General features: G+C 37.8%; 1 protein-coding gene across 5 annotated transcripts in view; it reads left to right on the top strand.

Annotated features, from left to right (window-relative positions):
- begain (brain enriched guanylate kinase associated) overlaps positions 1-21,639 on the top strand; it is a 312,487-nt gene that overhangs the window by 245,735 nt on the left and 45,113 nt on the right. For 3 of the 5 annotated variants that reach the window (XM_012967929.3, XM_012967927.3, NM_001113026.2), the window contains 1 exon segment: positions 11,524-11,613. The exons of the other annotated variants lie outside the window; for them this stretch is intronic. In XM_012967929.3, coding sequence (XP_012823383.1) covers positions 11,524-11,613 — 90 coding nt within the window. 5 annotated transcript variants of the gene reach the window in all.

Here is a 21,639-nt window from a genome sequence, read left to right as displayed (position 1 = left end):
TTTGTCAGGGGATTCTGATTATAATATCTTCTTTATAACCTCTAGTATTTAGCTCAGTTTTTCTGGCATCGTATCCCAGAGTGTATTATGTACTCCAAGAAATGGCATACATGTTTTTACTTCACTCTTTTCATTCTCTATCTAACAATAAAATGTACATGAATTTAGATCCATAGTTGTATGTGAGAACTAAAATGTTTCCATTTTTTTATGCTCATTCTTGCTCTGGATGTTTCCAGATTTTCAGGCATTTTGGTAATCTCCATGGCTAAACCATAATTTAAAAGCATTAGACAACAACTTAAGGTTGGGTTTGGGGGTTCTACAAACACAAGCTAGTGTGACCTTCCTTCCAGCAGACTAATCATGCTACCCCAATTTGCCAAGACCACCTAACCCTAGTATGATTCACATTTATTTCAGTGCAATTCACATGGCTTCTGAGGATTTGTTGTCTAGGTCTCTAGAGCACCAATGTTTCCATGTAGATGAAGAGATTTATATTTACGGACACCAGAGTTATCTGAATTTCCCCTAATGATGTAAATACAAGAAAGCTCCCCTACCCATAAAATATTTCACCCACTGTGACTTAAATAAATGTGATAAGAATAAGAACTTATCCATATTCACCTGCTATCTGCATGTGATCATCTAAATATTTAACTCAGTGTAGGAGCCCATATGTGGAGCAGGTTAAATTACCTTATTTTTCCTGCTAGCCACTAAAAAGAGAAACATACATCACTGATTTTATATTCACAACCTGATGCCTAGCCGTATACAATGTTCAAATAAGGATGGAGCAGAAAGCCTTGCAATTAGACAGGGTTAAGCCAGCTGGTACTGTCCATCAAAAATAACTCGGATTAAGAAAATGTTGCCTAATGTTTAGAAACATTACAGTTTCTTTAAGCAGACTTGAAAAGATCTGCAAGAACCAAAAGCCAATGAGCTACAGGCTCAATCACTAGGGTAACCCTAATTTAAACATTGGCAGAGAATGAATAAAATATGGTTGCCATAGTGACAAATATTCTTACAAAACAATGGGTCTTGTGGTTCTTCAAACAGAAAAACTGAAAGGGATTTTTAAATTTACAATTTAAATGAGTTTTTCAGTGTTACTGACATTTATGATAGATATATAAGTACAACATGATTTTCTTAGTTTAAAGAATATTCTTATTTTGTTATTTAGTTATCTTAGTTTAAACTTTGTGTTATAATTACTAATGCTGCGCCCAATGTAAAAATTTGCATCAATATTCAATGACTATCAGCATCAGCTTCTGCAGTGGTATAGCATATTTAATTTGTAATCCTATATAACAGAGACATAACAGCAAACTAGATCATACAAAATAGGTAAAATAACATCTATTTGAATTCTTCTCTGTATGATGGATGTATTATGGGGGGCAGAGATTTCACTGAATAACATCAACAGGACATTTATTGTACTTTCAGAACAGGCTAGTTAAGGTCACAGTTGGCTTGTGACATCATTACTTTGGCATGGGCACCAATAGCCTCAAGCTGCACGCTGCATTTCAAAACTCGCGTGAAATTCCAAATAACGCCACACCAGGGACCTGGGTTCAACGCGGAATGTAGCTGTTACTGACCTAAGTTCCTGGGTGTGCTATAACTCTTAGGGGCAGATTTACTAATCCACGAACGCTCCTTGTGTATTTTCGGCGACTTTTTCATACTTTGCTCGACTTTGTCGTACTTTGCGACTAAATTGTTGCGCCAAGTACAAAAGTTTCAGATTCATTCAAGCTTCGTTATCGTGACTTTCCTTGGGCCAGGTTGGAGCTGCAGAGTGCCATTGATTCCAATGGGAGGCTTCCAAAATCGTGCACAGAAGGATCAAAGTCGGAAAGGTTTTCCTGCTGTTTATAATCGTTTGGTACGAAAATTTTGTGACTTTCGGATCGCCAATACAATATTATCGTGACTAATTAAATTTTTTCGTAAGCATTTTCGTGATATTTTCAATCTTCAGAAATTATCGTATCCAATCCGAATTTTTCCCATTTGGGATTCAAACTCGTGATTTGGTAAATCTGCCCCTATGTCACAACAGTTACCAGCACTCATATTCACTTGGAATTTTAGGGGTGCACACAACATATGTTCCCTTTGCACACCTCCCTCTTCAATTTTACAAGGATTGCAGCACTCCAATTCCACAGTATTAAACCCACCTTTGTTTCACATATAGAACACTTATAGCTACTGTATCACTGGTATTATACATGCCACCTCCTTATTGGGTCCCTTAGGTTACTGGACCTGTTGCAAACCTTGGTCCTTTATTGCATTACTGCCAGATATGCATTGCTATACTAAGAAGGAAGTTATAGAGTTGGCTGGCTGCCTTTTCAGAATAGGATTGTAATATTATGAGTTTTAAAATATTGGTTGTAATTGGTAAAAAGTTTTAGGGAGCTATCCAATTTGAAATTTTAGACCAGGGTCCTGGTGTCCTTTAAAGAACCTGATACTAAGTGCCTACTCTCACAATCTGATACTGAAAACCCACTTTCACAAGAATTTAAATAAAAACAAAGTTAAATATAATAGCTGTAATATAGACCTAATGGGAATTTTACTTGGCTGAAACCCACAAGGGAGATCCTCTGGTACGTTAGCTGACCAATCTGAACCTGTGCTGTAATAAGAAAGAAATTAATGTTGATCTGTGCAGCTGACCAGCTGGGATCTACAATATCTTTGCTTATCTGAGAATTTAAAATATAAATATTAAATGAACAAACTTGTCGACAAACACAATAAGCTTGTTTCAGTCTAACTTATGGTATCACTGTGTCACGATGCACACATTGGGGCCAATTCACTTAAGGTCGAAAAAACGAATGCTATTTATAGCATGCATTAAAAATATTATCACTTCTTATTTTTTGCAAGTTAATGATCGATTCACTAAGAGGATACTTGTCTGAATTAAGAAGCAATGTTCTTGGCGTTATCTGGCGATGAGCAATTTTCAGCGATATTTTAATGCAAGTGTGATCATTTCCACCGAGTGCGATATTTTTCGCTGCACTTGATATTAGCACACGCTATTACGCATGTAGCAGTTACCTTCTGAAAACTACTATTCTGAAAATTACCATTTCCCTGAAAACACAAGCATGCATCATTCTAGGAATATCGCATATTTGAAAAAATCTGACTGCAAACAGTCCATCTTGTCACCACAGACAATCACCAGCTGCAATTTTGTTCAGTAACGCCCACTCCTGGCAGGTGTTAGGTTTCACAGCAATTATCCCCACATTTTTCGGGTTAAATGCTTCATATGTGTTTGTGAATCATGTGTTAGTATTATTTCTATGCGATAATTATTGCAATGCGATAAAAATAACGCATTGCGATAATGTGCTTTTTAACGCATGCGATATGAGTGATAACCCATGCCAAATAACATTGATGAATTGGTACTTATATATCGCATGCCTTTTAACGAAAAAAGTATGCGATAAGCGTTAACACCCTTTAGTGAATCGGCCCCATTATATGCAAATATTTCTGTAATTTTACACAAATTATGATATAACAGAACTGTAAACAATTGCAGTTTACCCATGTAGCTTCTTGTGGGCAGAAGAAAAAATTGCCTGCAATTTCAAATGGTTCAAAATACATAAAGTTAGGCAATATCATTAGCAAATATACAGTGTTCTATGTAATAGGAGTCTAGTTTCTCTATAGCTAAGGATTACTTAGCTCTAGAACGCTATGATCCTGCTGTGTGACAGTATCTTGCATTTCAGCTGCCTAAGCAGAGCTTCTTTAGGGACACCTATGAGTCACGCTGTTCCCCGGCAGCGCACAGTGAAGATGAGTCAGAATAGAAGCGCACAGTGTGGCTCAGCACATAGAAAAGCACAAAAGATCCTCCACTTTAATTGGATCAAGTTCAAAACCAGTTCAAAGCCAACATGTATGCAGGCATTCTGCATAGTCTGATGGGAGACATTTTTTGGAAGGATTTGTGGTGACTGTTATCAAATGTATTAAGTCGTAAGCATCTATGCCATATAATTATTAGACAATTGGAATTTTAAGCAAATGAGAACAAGTGCCCACTGGAAATCTTAAGATTTTTGGGTCTATTTAACATTACAAATGCATTTTATGACACTCTGTTTTGGAAATACAAGGTTCTGTATCATTCAAGTTAGTGGGAAACTCGCAGCTGTAAATTAAAATGCATACATCTATATTATTTCTTACCTGCACTGATAACAATGGTAAGTCACCTGGTGCCTTACAAAGCAATTTTGTCTGCTTTGGCAGTTGTTTTTATTTTTTTATTCGGACAAGGCTCTAACTGCTTGCTTAGAAAAGCAGATACCCTTTAAAAGGGATGGGCAAGTCTGGGCTCTTCAGACCCTCCCTCCAAAGTCTCTGAATGCAGAGTGGGATATTAGCAGTTCCTAGATAGTCTCCAGTTGCACTTGGCTGCTTTTCTATTGTATTCTAATTTAGAATAACAGTAGGGCTAGAGTCCCCTCTTTGCTGCATTCCAGCACACATCAGCTCCAATTATTTAATTCTATCCCATAATCCAACCATACAACCTTGCTGGGGAGCACATTTACACTGCATTGCCCTTTGGGGTGGAATATCAAATTCTTGGTGCTCATTGGGCCACCTAAGGTCTAACAGCAGTACCTGCAGCCCATGTAGATTTTCCCTTGCTTCACTGTGTTTGAGGAATATATATTTTCTAGCCACAAGGGTTATTTAAATCTCTAAGTTTTAAGAGCTTTAAGTGGCACAGGATCATAGAGAGTTATAGACACTGAATAGATAGTTATGAGTTATAGACACTGAACTGCAAATCTGTTGTTTTGTAGTTACAGTGCACCAGCCTATTTAGAACAGTATCCGTGTTGCCCTTTGAGACACTAGCAATTTTCCAGATTTGTTTCACCATAAACCCGAATGCAATTTTCTATTAATCTTTAGTACTCTCTTCCTGACATGGTCTTCCATGAATAATATTTACTTTTATGGCAAATCAATAATCATTTTACTTTAATAGTTGTTGTTATGTGCTTCAGAGGCAAGCATTCTCCACATTACTCTATGCTATTACTAGGTATGAATTCACTCCAGTTTTGAGGCAGGCAGCTTCCTTTGTACACTGTTGTCTTTAGTGGCTAAATAGTTTCCTATACAATATAACAGGCAACACAGATCTAAAAAAAAAAACTTTATAGACCTGATAGAACTGAGTATGAAGGTCAATTTGATGTTTCATTGCAATCTGCAATTTGGAACCTGTAGCCTATAAAAAAATCCAAGGTGAAAGCTGAAAGGAGCACAGGAAGATAAAAGGATTGTGTCTATGGGTGCAGGGGGGATGAAGGACAAAGTGGAAATATAATAGCACTTTAGGGTAAATGTCATAAAAGGTGACACATTTGTTACATGTCGTATCACCTACAGCAACCAAACAGTAGATAGCTTGGGAGTGACCTATTTTTTGCATACATCTTCTTCTCACCATTTTAAAACTCCCGCAATTAAAACATTTGCTAACAAATATTACTGTATATTGATGTGGCCACTGTTACCCATCGTGATTAGTGATGAGCGAATCTGTAGGTAATATTACGGAAATCCCTTAAAAAAGAGTCCATTCCTACTAAAATACCCCATTATCTACAGCATGCTGTGGTCTTCAGTGGAGGGAAGATAGCAAAGAAGATAATTAGCAGTGGCTGATCACACAACATATTGCCATGGATTATTAAGTCTGCTTTTTATATTAATATGATTGAAAGGGTATGTGGTACAGATGGAGCACAATTCAGAGCACCATCTGGCTTACATTTTGCAGAACACAATTTTCTTTTGAACTAGTTCTATATATTATATATAAATTCTTGTGATCACTAAAAAGAGCATTATTAACATTTACAAATGTGTGAATAATAAAATATATTTGAAAATCAGATTTGATCATTAGACTACCTATCATTAAGCCTACTGAAAGATGGGCCGAAATTGATGTCTAAAGGAAGTTAGTAACAGAGTTCCCGACAGTCTAGAACAACTTAAAGCAGAATGAAAGTTCCGCAAAGGAATAGGCAAGTTTATAATGTATCATATGTATAGCACTTACTAGTCCAGCCCAGCATTACAGCAGACATATTTAATTGAAGATCTATTCCTCAAAGCTGCCACCATTGTTCAACACCATTCTATTTCATATCATTGTGCTCTGAGGTCTTGGCACAAGGAAGCTGCTGGCTCCCCTTATAGGAGTGAAGGCAAAAGTTTGGTTGGATAGAAACAAATCTACATCTTTCAAACTAATTTTGCATAAATATTCAAAGAGTCAGGGGCTGGCACTGATGTGTCCTGAAGTAATAAGACATATCTGTCTCCCTGTGTTTTGCATGTTTTCTCCAGGTACTTCGGGTTAGCTGATAACAATGGCTTTGGGTTTTAGATTTACATTGTATGTGTCGCTGTTTCACAAAAATTAGATGGTAAGCTCCACTGGGGCTGACATTGATTTAACTGATTGAACATTGTGTGCATGTAAGTGATATCTACATGGAGCATCTCAGAAGTTAGGTGAAATGGAGAAAATGGCTGGCTGACACAAGGAAAATGGAGCTTTGAGCAAATGCTGCCTTGTAACTGTCCTGGGATTTCTTTATGTGCTTTTGCATTGTCAAGTGATTAGCTTAATATCTGTGCTGCTTTTCATTCATGTCATAGTCATATTTCTGTATGAGCACACGTCTATGAGGAATATTTGTTTTAAATATTATAAAAAATACTCCACACCACCAATGACCTTTTCAATGGCATTTTATGCAACTGGTTTATATCACAAACAATCATCTGTATTGCCACTGCTTGCTGCTTAAGAAAAGAGATAGAAAATGAAAACATTTTACATTGTATTTAGCAAATCACCCAGATACCCTTTGCACATTTGAAAACATAACTCAAAACTGGCATTATGCTAAGAAAAAAGATTCAAACAAGCAAAATGAGGCCATTCATTATTAGATTAAGACCTTGTTGAATTCATTTCACAGAGCACCACCATGTATAAATCATTCCTGATGTGAGATGTGTAGATTAGAATGCCTTGAGGCTGCGTCAGGCTTTTAAACCAGTGCTGGGCAGGGCTTCCACTTCTTAACTAGTGATGAGCAAATCTGTCCTGTTTCGCCATAAAATTTACAAAACTTTGAAAAATTTGCAAAACGCGCTAAATGAGGTGTGTGAAAAAAAATACACACGACAGTTTTTTTGTCATGCGGCTAATTTTTTCATCCATTTCGCAGAAAAATCCACCAATACTGAAACACAGAAACTCGCCACAAATCCATGCATGCCGAAAAATTTTGTCACTTATGAGTGACTCTGTCCAGTTTCAGTTCACTGAAAAATTTGCGAAATGCAGCCGCCGCAGGATTTTGTATTATTTTCTGCTACCTTGTTGTTTTTTAAAACGACTGCAAATTTTTTCTCACTCAGTGAATTTTTATGTTGGTGAATTTTTACAGTAGTTTCACAAAACCAATTTAGCAATGGCGTGCCTGGCGAAAAAATGTACTCATCACTATTCTTCATCGACAAAGTAAGCAATGCTATCAAGGAAACAACCCTTCTTTACACTAAGGGGGAGATTTACTAATCCACTAAAGTTCCAAAGGCGTCCGAATGCGCATTTTCGTAATGATCGGTATTTTTGCAACTTTTTCGTCGCCGTCTCGACTTTTTCGTATGTCCCGCGATTTTTTTGCCGCCGTCGCGATTTTTCGTATATTTTCCAAAACTTTTTCGTCGCGGAAAAATCGGTTTGTTTTTTGCCACCGTTTACTATCGCTCAATACGAAAAAATCGCGACGGCAACGAAATAGTTGCACAAAATACGATAAAGTCGTGATGGCGAGGAAAAAGCTGCAACAAATACGAAAAATCGCGATGGCGACAAAAAAGTCGCAAAATTTTCGTTTCCAATACGATTTTTTCCCTTTCGGGATTTGGATTCGTGGATTAGTAAATCTGCCCCTAAATATAAGCTTACTTTGCTCTACTGTCTCTCCAGCTTTAGCCCTATATCCAGCCGGCCACAAAGTTGCAATGGCAACAGTACTGCAAACACACCTGGGTGTAGATTCTATTGCACTTACAAGAATTGTATTTGTCAAATTACTGTTCACCAAATATGAGTCAGAAACCACATTTAAATCTCAAGGAAGATATTTACCGTAACTGCAACCAAAATCAAATAATTCTAAATCTAAAATAATTTTTATGCCTACAAAAGACTGGAGAAGAAAATATGAGCAACACCCAGATAGATTCTGTTAGGGAAGGAAGAGTCTTTTTGGGAATGCAACCAAACTTAGATAGACTAGCCCTGCAATGGCTTCAAATATGAGCAGACCACAAGGGTAAATCAGTTTTACAGTTCTAGGCAATGTATTTATTAACATTGGAGACAAACTTCACCGGTGATGTTGCCCATAGCAACCATCAGCAATTAGCTTTGAACAGTCACTTACAAGTTAATAAACAAAAGAAAATATCTGATGGGTTGCTAAGGGCAACATCACCAGTGATGTTTGTCTTCAGTGTTAATAAATACACCCTTGAGGGGCAGATTTATCAAAGTGTGAAATTTAAGTTTACAGCTAAATTTCACTGCTCTCTTTTTTAGAGGCATATAGGTGAAAATTAGAGTTCACCATTTGATAAAAATCCAATAGAATTAATAGAGGGTGGTGGTAGCTTTGAGGCGAGCTTTGATAAATCTGCCCCTAAGTCTTACCACCTCAAAGCTCCACCAGTTGTCAAGCTTCTAACTGAAGTCTGCCCGTACATTCCCTGGTTACCCAACATGCAGAAAACCTGTTGTCCAGCCTCATTAGTAGTGAGTTGTTTCTTCTGCCATTTACCACTTTGCCAGTTAATTTGGTCAGATAATTGTTTTGTATTTCATTAAACTTCTAATAGTATGACATATGCTTGTGGAATCTGATTTTTTCCTTCCAAGTGTATAGATAAACTCTTCAATACAAGAGGTCTGAATAATCAGAAACCTTCTGAATTCTGCAACAAAGGCAGTTGTTGAGAAACAGTTACAGCTCTTTTGCAGGAAAGGGCAGAGTTTAAGATGTCAAACATGTTTATTATAAGGAGATGGTTGGTCAGAATCAAGCTTGCAATATTAAAAAGGTAAAGAGTCAATAAGGAGTCCATGCAGTGCATTTTTCAGCAAACACCCTACCTCTAGTTAGCTGCCCTGTCCTGGAGGAAAAGACTGCAGAGCTATGATAAAAAGCACCAAGGCATTATGGGTATATCCATATTGCTACTGTCTTCACAATGATTGATACCCGTCCCACTGCTTCTGTTACTGGCCATGCTGTGCAGTCCATCATCTTTTTGATAGGTAGATTCAACCTTTAATTGAATTATAATAATTTATACACCCTGACACCTGTTAGAATGGCACATCATATTGTGTATTAGATGGTACATGTAGCAGATGGATGAACACGTGGCAGGAATTTGAATGGACTGTCAAAGCAGACAAGAGGCCATACAATACGTGACAGTTAGACCCTGTGAGCAGCGAATTAATAACAGCATAAACAGAGGTCTATAAAATGATGCAGCAGCAGAAGAAGAACTGGTTGGAAGCAGAAACTGGAGCATAAGACAATAGAGTAGAGCTTTTACAGCTCAAGAGATGAAAAGATACAAACTAAAGAAGCCCATCTCCCATAGACTCCATTTCAATCAAATAATTTAGATTATTCAAATTATTTCCTTTTTCTCTGTAATAATAAAACAGTACCTTGTACTTGATCCCAAATAAGATACAATTATTGGAGCCACAGCAGTCCTATTGAGTTTAATAAATGCTTTTATTAGATGTAAGTAATGAAGATCCAAATTATGGAAAGGCTCCTTATCCAGAAAACCCGAGGGCCTGAGCATTCTGGATAACAGGTCTCATACCTATATATCTGTAAATGAAATAACATGTAAGACAATACAAAGTTGCTTTGTTGCAACCAACCAATAGCTTTGATCTGTTTAGTACAGTCACTATAATGAAACCATAAGTCTGACATTTAATGAGCCTACCTTGTCTTTTATTTTTAAAGGTTAATATGGTAATTGCTCAATATTTATATATTTATATATCTGTGATAACCATATGGTTACATTATATGGTTTATCATGCGATTTGTGTCTAACTAAGGACACTTAGTTAAGTTAATCAACATTAAGATGTGAATGAGGTTAGAAAGCCCTAGCAGTGACCTTATCTGTTATTAGTTGTACAGTAAAAAAGTGCAGCATAGCTAGGGAAAGTAAAGTCAAGGAAATGAAGAACATAGTGACAGAGCAAAATAGTGCCATAATGCAATTAGATCTGTAACATGAAATATAACATTTATATTTAAAAAGCTATAGTCGTTATCCAAATAACATGGATTATAGAGGAGATTGTGCTATAAACCTACTTATGCTGAAAATAAATCCAGCCCAGAAGTCCTCATAGAAAGCTCTTTTCAGCTGCAAATTCCTAAAGGGCCAGTAACAACAAAACAGAATATTTATTTAAAATAAAATGCCATTTAATTTTATCTTTGTATTTTATATATATATATATATATATATATATATATATATATATATCCAGATAGTGTCAGCACTCCAAGGCTCAATGTTCAACGGGGTGCACAGCCAAAATATGAGTATACAAAAAATAATCGTCCGTAGCCGGCACACCCTTCAATACTTTGTCAAAAATTTATTGAAAACATATTGTTTTTAAAACCGACGTTTCAGTTTTAGAAAGGTCCTAATAAGGACCGAAACGTCGGTTTTAAAAACAATATGTTTTCAATAAATTTTTGACAAAATATTGAAGGGTGTGCCGGCTACGGACGATTATTTTTTTATATATATATATCAGCACCCATCTGTTAAACTGGTTTAGAGTGTGGACACACAGCTTGACTTCAGGACACACGTCTTCAGGACACACAATTACAATTACAACGTTGCATGTATGTGTGCCTTGGCTTTTTTGTATGCACTGTGAATCCTATGATCGCAGGAGGTGGCCCTTAGTACTAAAAATGACAATATACTATTTAGGATTACCCAATGGCACATACTTTAAAAAAAAAAAGTATATTATTGTTAAACTGCTTATTTATAAGAAGCAGGTTTTTACATATGAGCTGTTTCATGCAATATATTTTTATAGAGACCTACATTGTTCGGGGGTATAGTTTTCCCTTAAATAGAGCATCATACTTTTTTCCTGTTAAAATAAAAGCTGTAGGATGTTGTGCTGTGGTGCACCATGTTCTTCATTTAAAGACATGCAAAATGAACACTGTCATGACCGTTGCCATGGTGATCTGATATTTATTGCTGTATGAGCCCAACCTAGCAATGGTTAATCCTCTATTCATGCTGCAGGGTACGAAATTCCTGGGTGCCAACCTGTCTATGGCAACCTAAAATTCTCCAAGGCAGTCACGCAAAATCTTCTTCTAACCTCTGGGACAGGTAATTACATGTGATGTTTTGTCAATGTATTCTCGTTAAGTTCAGTAATAGAAAACCAGATGTTTTTCTCGCTTGACATCCTCTCATTTTCTCATCCATTTCTGTTATCCATTATATACTGTATATACTTCTCTTTCTGCTCTGTATACAACACCATGCTAACTCTTTCTCCTTTCCCTTTCAATCTTCTCTCGTTTTTTTTTCCCAACTGAATATCTTTGGGCCACCAACAAATTAACAATGAAATAAGGGGTGGGGGGGTTGCTGTAATGCAGGGTCCCCAACCTTTCTTACTCGTGAGCCACAGTCAAATGTAAAAAGACTTGGAGAGCAACACAAGGATCATAAAAGTTAATGGAGGAGCCAAATAAGGGCTGTAATTGGCTATTAGGTAGCCTCTATGCACACTATGAGCTTACAGGAGGCTTTATTTGGTAGGAAATCTTGTTTTCATTCAACCAAAACTTGCCCCCAAGTCAGGAATTCAAAAATAACTCCCTGGTTTGGGGGCACTGAGAGCAACATCCAAGGGGTTTGGGAGCAACATGTTGCCCCCGAGCCACTGGTTGGGGATCACTGCTGTAATGTACAGTATCGGCTAATTATTTTCTCCTTGTAGAACAGTCCTGCATACTCCTGTAAATATAAAATAAGGGGGCTTATTTTTAAATAAATATTTTTAATATAGTTACAAAATGATAACATTCCTTTAAACTTTGTAGATGCATTACAAAAGCTGCCATATTATCCAAAGTGTGCACTGGAGGGAAATAATTACCCCCTGGTTGAAGCAGAATTTATAATTATCTTGCTCCCTGTGGCAATTTTGAACAACCCACTATGTTGAATATGGTACAGGGAGCAGTAACTGCATGGCAGTCAGGTTACCAAGAATGCACCTCTGGAATGGCAGTTGGCCTAGAAATATGCTACACTGCATATATTAAAAATGGCACAGGGGGTGGCAACTCCATGGTGATCAAGTCACCAAGAATGCACCTTTGGTAAAGCACTGGCTCAACAATGTTGTGTATATTCTGCTTTAAAACAAATGTTACATGTCCCTAAACTTTTGGGGTTTGTCTGGTGACACTGGACTCCATGGGAATTTCAGTTCACCAGTTAAATAGGAAGGAGTGATTCACTCTTGGTTTGGGTGTGCGAGTTACATTTGTGTGTATTCATGTTGATGCTCATTATTTGAATTTAATTTCCAGAACCTCCTTATTTTACATTTAGAACAGACACTTAAATTCTTAAAATAAGTTTTAAAATGTAATACAAATGGTTTCTAATCAATTCTGTAGTAGTGATGTACACCATAAATACACTATCCACCTGGTCTACCACTCAACTTATGTAAAGAAATATTGCCATTGCCTTTAACATGATTTATCTTCAATAAAATGTGTGTTCAGTTGTTATTACATGTATTTATTACCCAGAATGATACACAAGTGTACTGACATACACAAGGACTGACTGGCCCACTTTGTCTACTGGGAAAAACCCCTGTTGGGCCCTGCCACCTGCCCTCATCCTGCTCAGCTGCTTTCTTGCTGTGAAAAAATAAAGATGGCCGTGCATTCCACTTTAAAACTCATGGCCATCCTTATTTTTTACCCTCTGGACATTAAGACAAACTGAGGTGAAGGATATTAAAGTCCCTGCCATATCGATTATTTGTCTCTTTGCATCATTTTACCCTGACCCTTTTCTTTCTATGCCTTATACCCATTGTTATTACGCAAGAACGGCTCAAACAAGAGGTCATGTTTGCAGTATGTTTCTTATCGTAGAATGCTATGCTTAGGTAAACTGGGAAAAATATGGGTCTGCACTACAAGTATCTTTGAATCTAGATAAATTATTATTCTAGTGTATTTCTAATCCTATCTATCTATTTATCTGTCTCTTGATTTTCTGGTTCTTGGGTTCTGCCTGATCAATTTCCAGGCCCTAATTCCCATAAAGAAAATGATTTGGAGCTGGAAGTTTGGCATTTCTTATCTTTCAAAATGCAATTTGGTTGCATTCTTATTAACCAGAGATCAGAACTGACATAGACATGATTTAATTGTGTCACTTGCCTTAACTTTGTTTCCGAAGTTCTCATTTCCAATGATTCTAGCTCTTAGAACATGCCAGAAGAGGTGCTGCAGAAATGCTTTTCCTGACACCCAAGAATCTATTGACTGCCAGATTACAGTAACACTTGCTTACTGAGAGTATCTAACTGCTTACTGAGAGTTTACTATGCCTGCTATCTAAAAATCTGTGAATATAGCATTATGTAAGTAAATTATACATCTTCAAAAATGTAATCACAGGTTCTTTGCTTTCTCTATGTAGAGTGTACAATTTGTCTCTTAATATCTGCAACAAATCTACAAGAATGTTAATGCCATTACTACACACTAATATATAATATATGTATATGTAATATATAAGAAGGGGTGCCTCACTGTATCATTCAGAGATAGATTTCATTTAGTTTTCTAGGTTAGACAAATGCCTGAAGTCATCAGATTAAAAAAGTTAGTTAATGACTTCCTCCCATTTTTAAACCCTAGTTACAATTTTTCAGCATACAAGGAAAGAATGATACTGGTACAGAAACTCAAATAAATAGAAAACCTTTGCATTTCTTTGTGCTTTGCCACTTTCCCTTGATATTTAAGGACAGAATGGATTTCAGAAAGCAGTGTTTGGAGTGGGTTAGTCTTTCTGCTGTAATAAATTGGGACAAAGCAAGAACACATGCCATTAGTAAGAATAAAAAAAACAGAAGAAAAAAAGCATAGTGTGCAATAAAGCTCACTGGAGAATTCAAAAAGTAAATATTTGGCCTCAGGTTCTGCTGTTTCTATAATTAAAAACATTAACAATATAGTGTTTGTTATTTCACTAGATTATTCTCAATACTGTTGCACAGTAGCAGATGTAACCCTTCATTATCATTTTCATCTGAATGACAAACATAAGCACTTTACTACCAAATGGTTCTTAAGGTGGCCATACACGCACCGATATTATCGTACGAAACCTCGTTTCGTACGATAATCGGTGCGTGTATAGCATGTCGGCGAGTCGACCGATATCGCAGGAAGCTGCTGATATCGGACGATTCGCCAATCGGACCAGTTTGAAAATTTTGATCGGGCGCCATAGAAGGCACCTGACCAAAATTCTCCCTTCAGAGCTGAATCGGCAGAAGGAGGTAGAAATCCTATTGTTTCTACCTCCTTACCTGCCGATTCAGCCCTGAATGGTGTGTGGCGGATCTTACGATGTTTCGTGCGACCGATGGTCGTACGAAACATCGTCAGATCGCCACGTGTATGGCCACCTTTATGGAGGTTAGAAATGCAGTCCTTCTGCACAGCGGGATAATAGTACTTAGCTAAAAGTCACAAAACTGTGAGTGCTGAATGATTACTGTGCACATATTAACCTGAAGGCAGAGCTTCACACAAATAACATATGCTAATTGCCTTTACTGTTGATAAATGATTCTTTCTAGGATACGTTTTATAGATCACCAGGCGGATGTTCTATAGTTATATTTACATTTCTGCTGGAGGGAAGTTGCAAAAAGCTGTCACTTCATATTTTAAGTTTCATTCATTTTCAGTGTTTTACATGAAAACTACTTTTCTCTGCTGCAATTTCTATTCCTGAGATTGCAACATTTCCCAAAATGAATAGCAATGACATGCTGGAATATATGCCCATTCCATGTAACTGGTTTTCAGAGGCTGCAAAATGCACCCTTTTGTATACCATTTACTAACAAAATCCTGAATTTTGAGCCCAAATAAAAATAAGTACCTACTTTATTATGTACATGTTATCCACAATGCTCAGGACATGGGGTTTTCTGGGTAAAGGGTCTCTCTGTCATTTGGGGCACCATACATTAAGGGGCACATTTACTAACCCACAAATCCGAATCCAAATTGGAAAAATTCCAATTGGAAAACGAACATTTTTCGACTTTTTCGTATTTTTTGCGATTTTTTCGTCGCAGTTACGACTTTTCGTAAATTGTCGCAACTTTTTTGTAACCATTACGACTTGCGCGAAAAAACGCGACTTTTTCGTAGCCATTACAATTCACTCGTATCTTGTCGCAACTTTTTCGTATTGAGCGCTCGTAAGCGGCGGGTAAAACTTTCAGACATAGCATGATTTTGGAAGCCTCCCATAGGACTCAATGGCACCCTGCAGCTCCAACCTGGCCCAAGGAAAGTCACCATACTGAAGCTTGAATGAATCCGAAACTTTCGTACTCGGCGCGAAAGCTGCGAAAAAGTCGGGACTTTTCGCGCAAGTCGTAGCGCTATGAAGAAGTTGCGGCATTTTGCGAAACATTCGTAATGGCTATGAAAAAGTCGCGACAATTTTCCGAAAAATCTCAAAATACCGATCATTACTAAAAAAAAACGCATTCGGACGCATTCGGCCAGTTCGTGCATTAGTAAATGTGCCCCTAAGTCTAATAAAATTACTTAAATATTGAATAAACCCAGTAGGATTGTTTTGTCTCCAAAAAGGATTAATTATATAGTATCTGGGATCAAAGACAAACCACTGTTTTGTTATTAGGAGAAAAAGGAAACCATTTTTAAAAATTAAATTATTTTATTAAAATTGAGTCTATGGAAGATAGCCTTCCTGTAATTCATAGCTTTCTGGATAATGGGTTTCCAGGTAAGGGGGGCCCATACCTGTACAATATTATAGCTATTTAAAGGAGAAGGAAAGATAAAAATCATTGGGGAGTGCCAAATGTTAGGCATCCCCCCCCCAGTGATTGTAATCACGTACCTTTTACCCCAGGCTGTTAGGAGAAAACCCCACCAGCCCGGGGTAGCTGTGAGCCAGCGGTACAGCTTTTTCACTCACTGCACGTGCCGGTTCCGGGATACCGAACATAGAAGTGAGAAGGAAGATAATGGCACTCTTGCAGCTACCCCAGGCTTTCTCCTAACCGGAGCACCAGCCCAGGGTAAAAGGTAAGCGATTACAGTCACTGGGGGGGTGGGGGTAACAGTTGGCACCTCCCAGTGATTTTTAACTTTCCTTCTCCTTTAATGCTATGTGAACAATTATGTTTCTTCTCACTACATGTATGCCATTATTTGTGTTTTGCTACATATTTACACAGCTTGAGCTGATGACACATTTAGGATAAATGTTGATAATGGCTCTAACAATTAGAATTCTTAATTGTATGTCCCAAGCAAAAATTCAGGTGAATAGTGCATGTGTAATGCTCGCTGAAAGGACTACATACTGATTGTTAGTAATACACACAAATGCCACCTTGGAAAAGGAACATACAAACACACAATGATAGAAGCATAAAAAGAATTACAATAGATTCACTTGAAGAAACATAGCAGTGCAGTAATCTATGGGAAACACATTGCAAGAGCCATTAACATACTTCTATAGCCAGATAAGTACAAGTTATATTACACAGGAGGACTTCCAACAATAACACTGAATAAATTCTTGGGATATTGTTTTTCCCCTCAGTGGCATAGATACAGTAAGTTATATTGTAAAATAGCTAGCTGTTTAATATTAACAGCAGTATCAGCTAGGATCTACACAATAAATTCTCCATAGATTCATACTTATCTGGCTATGAAGCTATTAATCATTCTAAACGTGCCTATAACTGACATTGTGTTATTAAAAAAGGTAGCAGGGCAATATCACATTATTTCTCATATTCTAGCAGTACTCCCCAACAACAACTTCACTGTCAGTGGCCTGGCAAGGAGTAAACTCACTCAAGGAGACAGAATGACCACATTTTCAATGCATATTTGTATATTAAATTAGGAAGATAAGGACCAATAGCATTAAGTGCTAGCGCATCAATAGTTCTCAATACATACATAAACATGGTTACTTATTTGCACAATACACACTTGATATAGTTCCTATGATTGAAATCAGTTTCTAATCTTGGCACATGAAATCATGGGACCTTAAGGCACATGTAGGTCAACAAGTACAGTGATCAATTTCAAGTGCAATCGACATGTTTTTTCCCCCACAACGCAGCATTTTTCCCAGAATTCTAGCATTATAGTGGTCACAAAGGGGAAATGCTGTTGACACCATTGTGCTGCGCCTACCGCAATTGCTTCAGATTCACCAGGCAGGAAGGGCTGAGCAGCGCCACGCGCAACTTTAAGGAAATTAGCGAGTCTGATGCAAGTACCTTTCATGAAATTGGGTTTACATACTGCAGGACCACTTGTGGATGTACATGAGCCCTCATATCTCTCTCTCTCTGGAAAATTCTTAGTGATTATTCAGCAATTGTGTTGACAAAATAGCCGTGGTTAAAATAAATGAATTGCCTAGCATTTTTTAACTGATACGTACAGGTATGGGATCTTATATTCAGAAACCTGTTATCCAGAAAGCTCCAACTTAAGGGAAGGCCATCTCCCGTAGACTCCATTTTAATCAAATAATTCAGATTTTTAAAAATGATTCCCTTTTTCTCTATAATAATAAAACAGGACATTGTACTTGATCCCAGCTAAGATATAATTAATCCTTATTAGAGCCAAAACAAATGTATGGGTTTAATTAATGTTTAAATTATTTTTCAGCAGACTTAAGGTATGAAGATCCAAGTTACGGAAATACCTTTTATCTGAGAAACTCCAGGTCCTATAACTCTATTTACATTATGAAATACATTATTTTTTTTGTTGAGGTCTAGTTCAAAGTAATAACTTGGCCTAGTTCAAAGTAGGTAAAATTTGAACAATTTAGTCCATTTATCTAATTCTTGTGCAAAATATATATATATATGTAACAGACTGGTAACATTATTACATACACATGGTGCATATAGTTCCTATTAAAGTGCATATTTGGTGCAGGGTTACCTAGTTCATCCAGTAACTATGCTTTCCTGATGCTTCCTGATGCTTTCCACATACTTAGGTATATGTTATTAGGAAGAGAGCTTTAAGGCAGGGGTAGAAGATCTGTAGCCTACTTTTTTCTTAACAACCTTCAGCTATCAATGAGGTTCTGGGAGATGTAGTGCCACATCATCTGTAGGGACATAGGTTGTCTAGGCCTGCTCTATAGTCCACAGCAGTAACGAGCAAAAGTGGCTCATTTCCTGTTGCTAAAAATTCAAAAATAGCAACATTTTAGCAAAATTTCTCTGAACGCATTGGTGATATTACATTACAGTAATGGTATTTTTAGCTCTGCAATAGCACATACATTCTCCTACCTTGTTCAAAAAGCTTCTTTCTCCTGTGCAAGTGCTCTTCATAGACAAAAAAAGGCTCCCGTGTTGCTATTTCAATTTCATACAAGTGCTCGGAGAGCTCCTCACATAGAAAGGGAAGGGCTGGGGCAGGCTCCAATCCCACTGGCTGATGTGGAAGGCAAGGTTCTCATTATAATGATATTGCAGATTTCTCTACTGTAAAACCCCTTGGGTTTTTTCTGCCACAATAAAACACATTGCAAAATTCTAGTGTGGATTAGTAAAAAATTAGCTAAAGTTCCCGCATCCCTAGTCTGTAGTCAATGACATTCTGGAATGTGACTTACAGCACATGTACCTACATTACCCTACCACTACCAGATATACCGTTTGGAATCCACATTGTTGGCAGCTATTTTTAGTTATAGGTAGTAATGAGCTAATCCAGTGCTGTCCAACTGGCGGCCCCCTCTGTGTGCCCCCCCACCTGTCTGGCTGCTTTGATGGTTTACCTTTGTGTAAGCTTTAAATGGTATCAGTACTGAGATTAGCTGGCCCCCTGAGTGGTTATCACCTCAGATTCAGGCTGTAATCCCTCTGTATTGTTTAAAAATGTAATCCCCTGTGTTGTTCACACCTTTTAATACATGCATTGTTCACCCCCTGCAGTGTTCACACCTCAGGCTCAGCCTGTAATCACCCCCATTGTTCACCTGTTCACACCTCAGGTACTGCCTGGACTATGCTGCCTGTGTGTATGGCACACACAGGGAGCATAGGGCAGGCAGAGCATGGCACACACAGGGAGCTAAGGGCAGGCAGAGTATGGCACACACAGGCAGCATAGGGCAGGTAGAGTATGGCACACACAGGCAGCATAGGGCAGGGAGGGTATGGCACACACAGGAAGGGTAGGGCAGGCAGAGCATGGCACACACAGGCAGCTAAGGGCAGGCAGAGTATGGCACACACATGCAGCATAGGGCAGGTAGAGTATGGTACACACAGGCAGGGTAGGACAGGTAGAGTATGGCATACACAGGCAGCATAGGACAGGCAGAGTATGGCACACACAGGCAGGGTAGGGCAGTCAGAGTATGGAACACACAGACAGCATAGGACAGGCAGAGTGCTGCCTGTGTGTGCCATACTCTGCTTGCCCTATGCTGCTTGTGGGAGGTAAACCTGGCAGGGGTTTGTTGTGGGAGTTTGTTAGCAGTTGGAAATAGCCATTAAATGGTCCCAAAGGTGTGTAATTATGTACTGGGGGTTGCTCTGCTATCCACAGGGGAGGAGGAGGCATATGGAATTTAAGGGTATATCTTAATATGACATAATATAATTCTTTCACATATGAATGATGGTTGATATCCCCACAGTAAGGACCAAGCATTTGGGATTTTGCTGTGCTACCACCATTGTGATAAAATAGGTGTGGTTTGAAGTGGGTGTGGTTTCAAAAAGGGGAGTGGTCAAAACTGGCTTCCATTAGCGGCCCTCCACCATGTATGCTAGAGAAATTCTGGCCCTCGGCACCGCAGAAGTTGGACAGTTAGCTGCTAATCTGTCCCGTTTCAGTTTGTCAAAAAATTTGCAAATCTTTCAAAAGATTAATGAAATGATGAAAAATTTGCGCATCAAAAATAATTGTCATGAGCGTCCTTTCTTTGGCAACAATTTTTTGTCGCTCAGTGAACCCATTTTGCAAAAAAATGCCGACACACGGAAATTCACTGCAAATGCATGCCTGCTGAAAAATTCCGCCCAACACTAAGGCGCACATTTACTAATCCACGAATCTGAATCCCGAATGGGAAAAAATCGGATTGGAAACGAAAATTTTGCGACTTTTTCGTCGCTGTCACGTTTTTTTCGTATTTTTCGCGATTTTTTGTCGCCATCACGACTTTTTCGTTTTAAGCAATTGTAAATGTCGGAAAAACCAATCCAATTTTTTCGTGACGGCGCCGAAAAAGTTGCGGAAAATATACGATAAAGTCGCAATGGCAACAAAAAAATCGCAGGACATACGAAAATACCCACAATGCTTCCTTTCTAATATGTGTCTAGAATATCTACTACTCTTGGTGCAGATGGGACAAAGAGAGATTTGGGGTGATCACTAGAATAAATAATTAACCATGTATGTGGTTATCTGCTAATTTAGATGTACTTTAATTAATTCTATCTTCATAATATGTTATTGACATTTGTACCGGGTGCACTTCAGTCTTAAGCAGCATTCAATATGCTTTCTCAATAAAATGTTAATTACAAAAATACATTTAAAGTGTACAACTGTGAGATTAATATTTCTTAATTTAATCTAAATGCAGAAAAAAGCTTCTATTTTTATATCACCCTGTGAATTTAGCAAGGCAATGTGTTAATTAGTATGTTTCGGAAATCTGCATTAATAATGGAAACGTACAAATGGGCTTGAACTTTAAAGAAAAGCTGATGACAGAACATCAATTTTAGGTAAGGTAAATTCATTTGAGGGCGATAAGATGGGTTTTAATCATGCCTCTCCAGAGATACGGGATATTGGAACAATGAAAGGAAATCCTATTTCTTGAATACATTAGAGAAGTAGTTCAAGAAAGGTCTATTGAAACATTGCCTTTCAGGGAGTTAATGTCTAATTTGAATTTCAGTACTGAGTGAAATAAAAAGCCTGCAATAATGTTACTTGTAATGCAGTTCTTGGTTGTCATAGTGTATGGCAATACGTTAACCATTCTCGGACACCATACAATGCAGTG

The sequence above is a fragment of the Xenopus tropicalis genome, chromosome 8, assembly GCF_000004195.4.
Source record: "Xenopus tropicalis strain Nigerian chromosome 8, UCB_Xtro_10.0, whole genome shotgun sequence".
Taxonomy (NCBI): Eukaryota; Metazoa; Chordata; class Amphibia; order Anura; family Pipidae; genus Xenopus; species Xenopus tropicalis.
The sequence above is the reverse complement of the archived record's forward strand: the minus strand, read 5'-3'. Positions and strand labels throughout refer to the sequence as shown.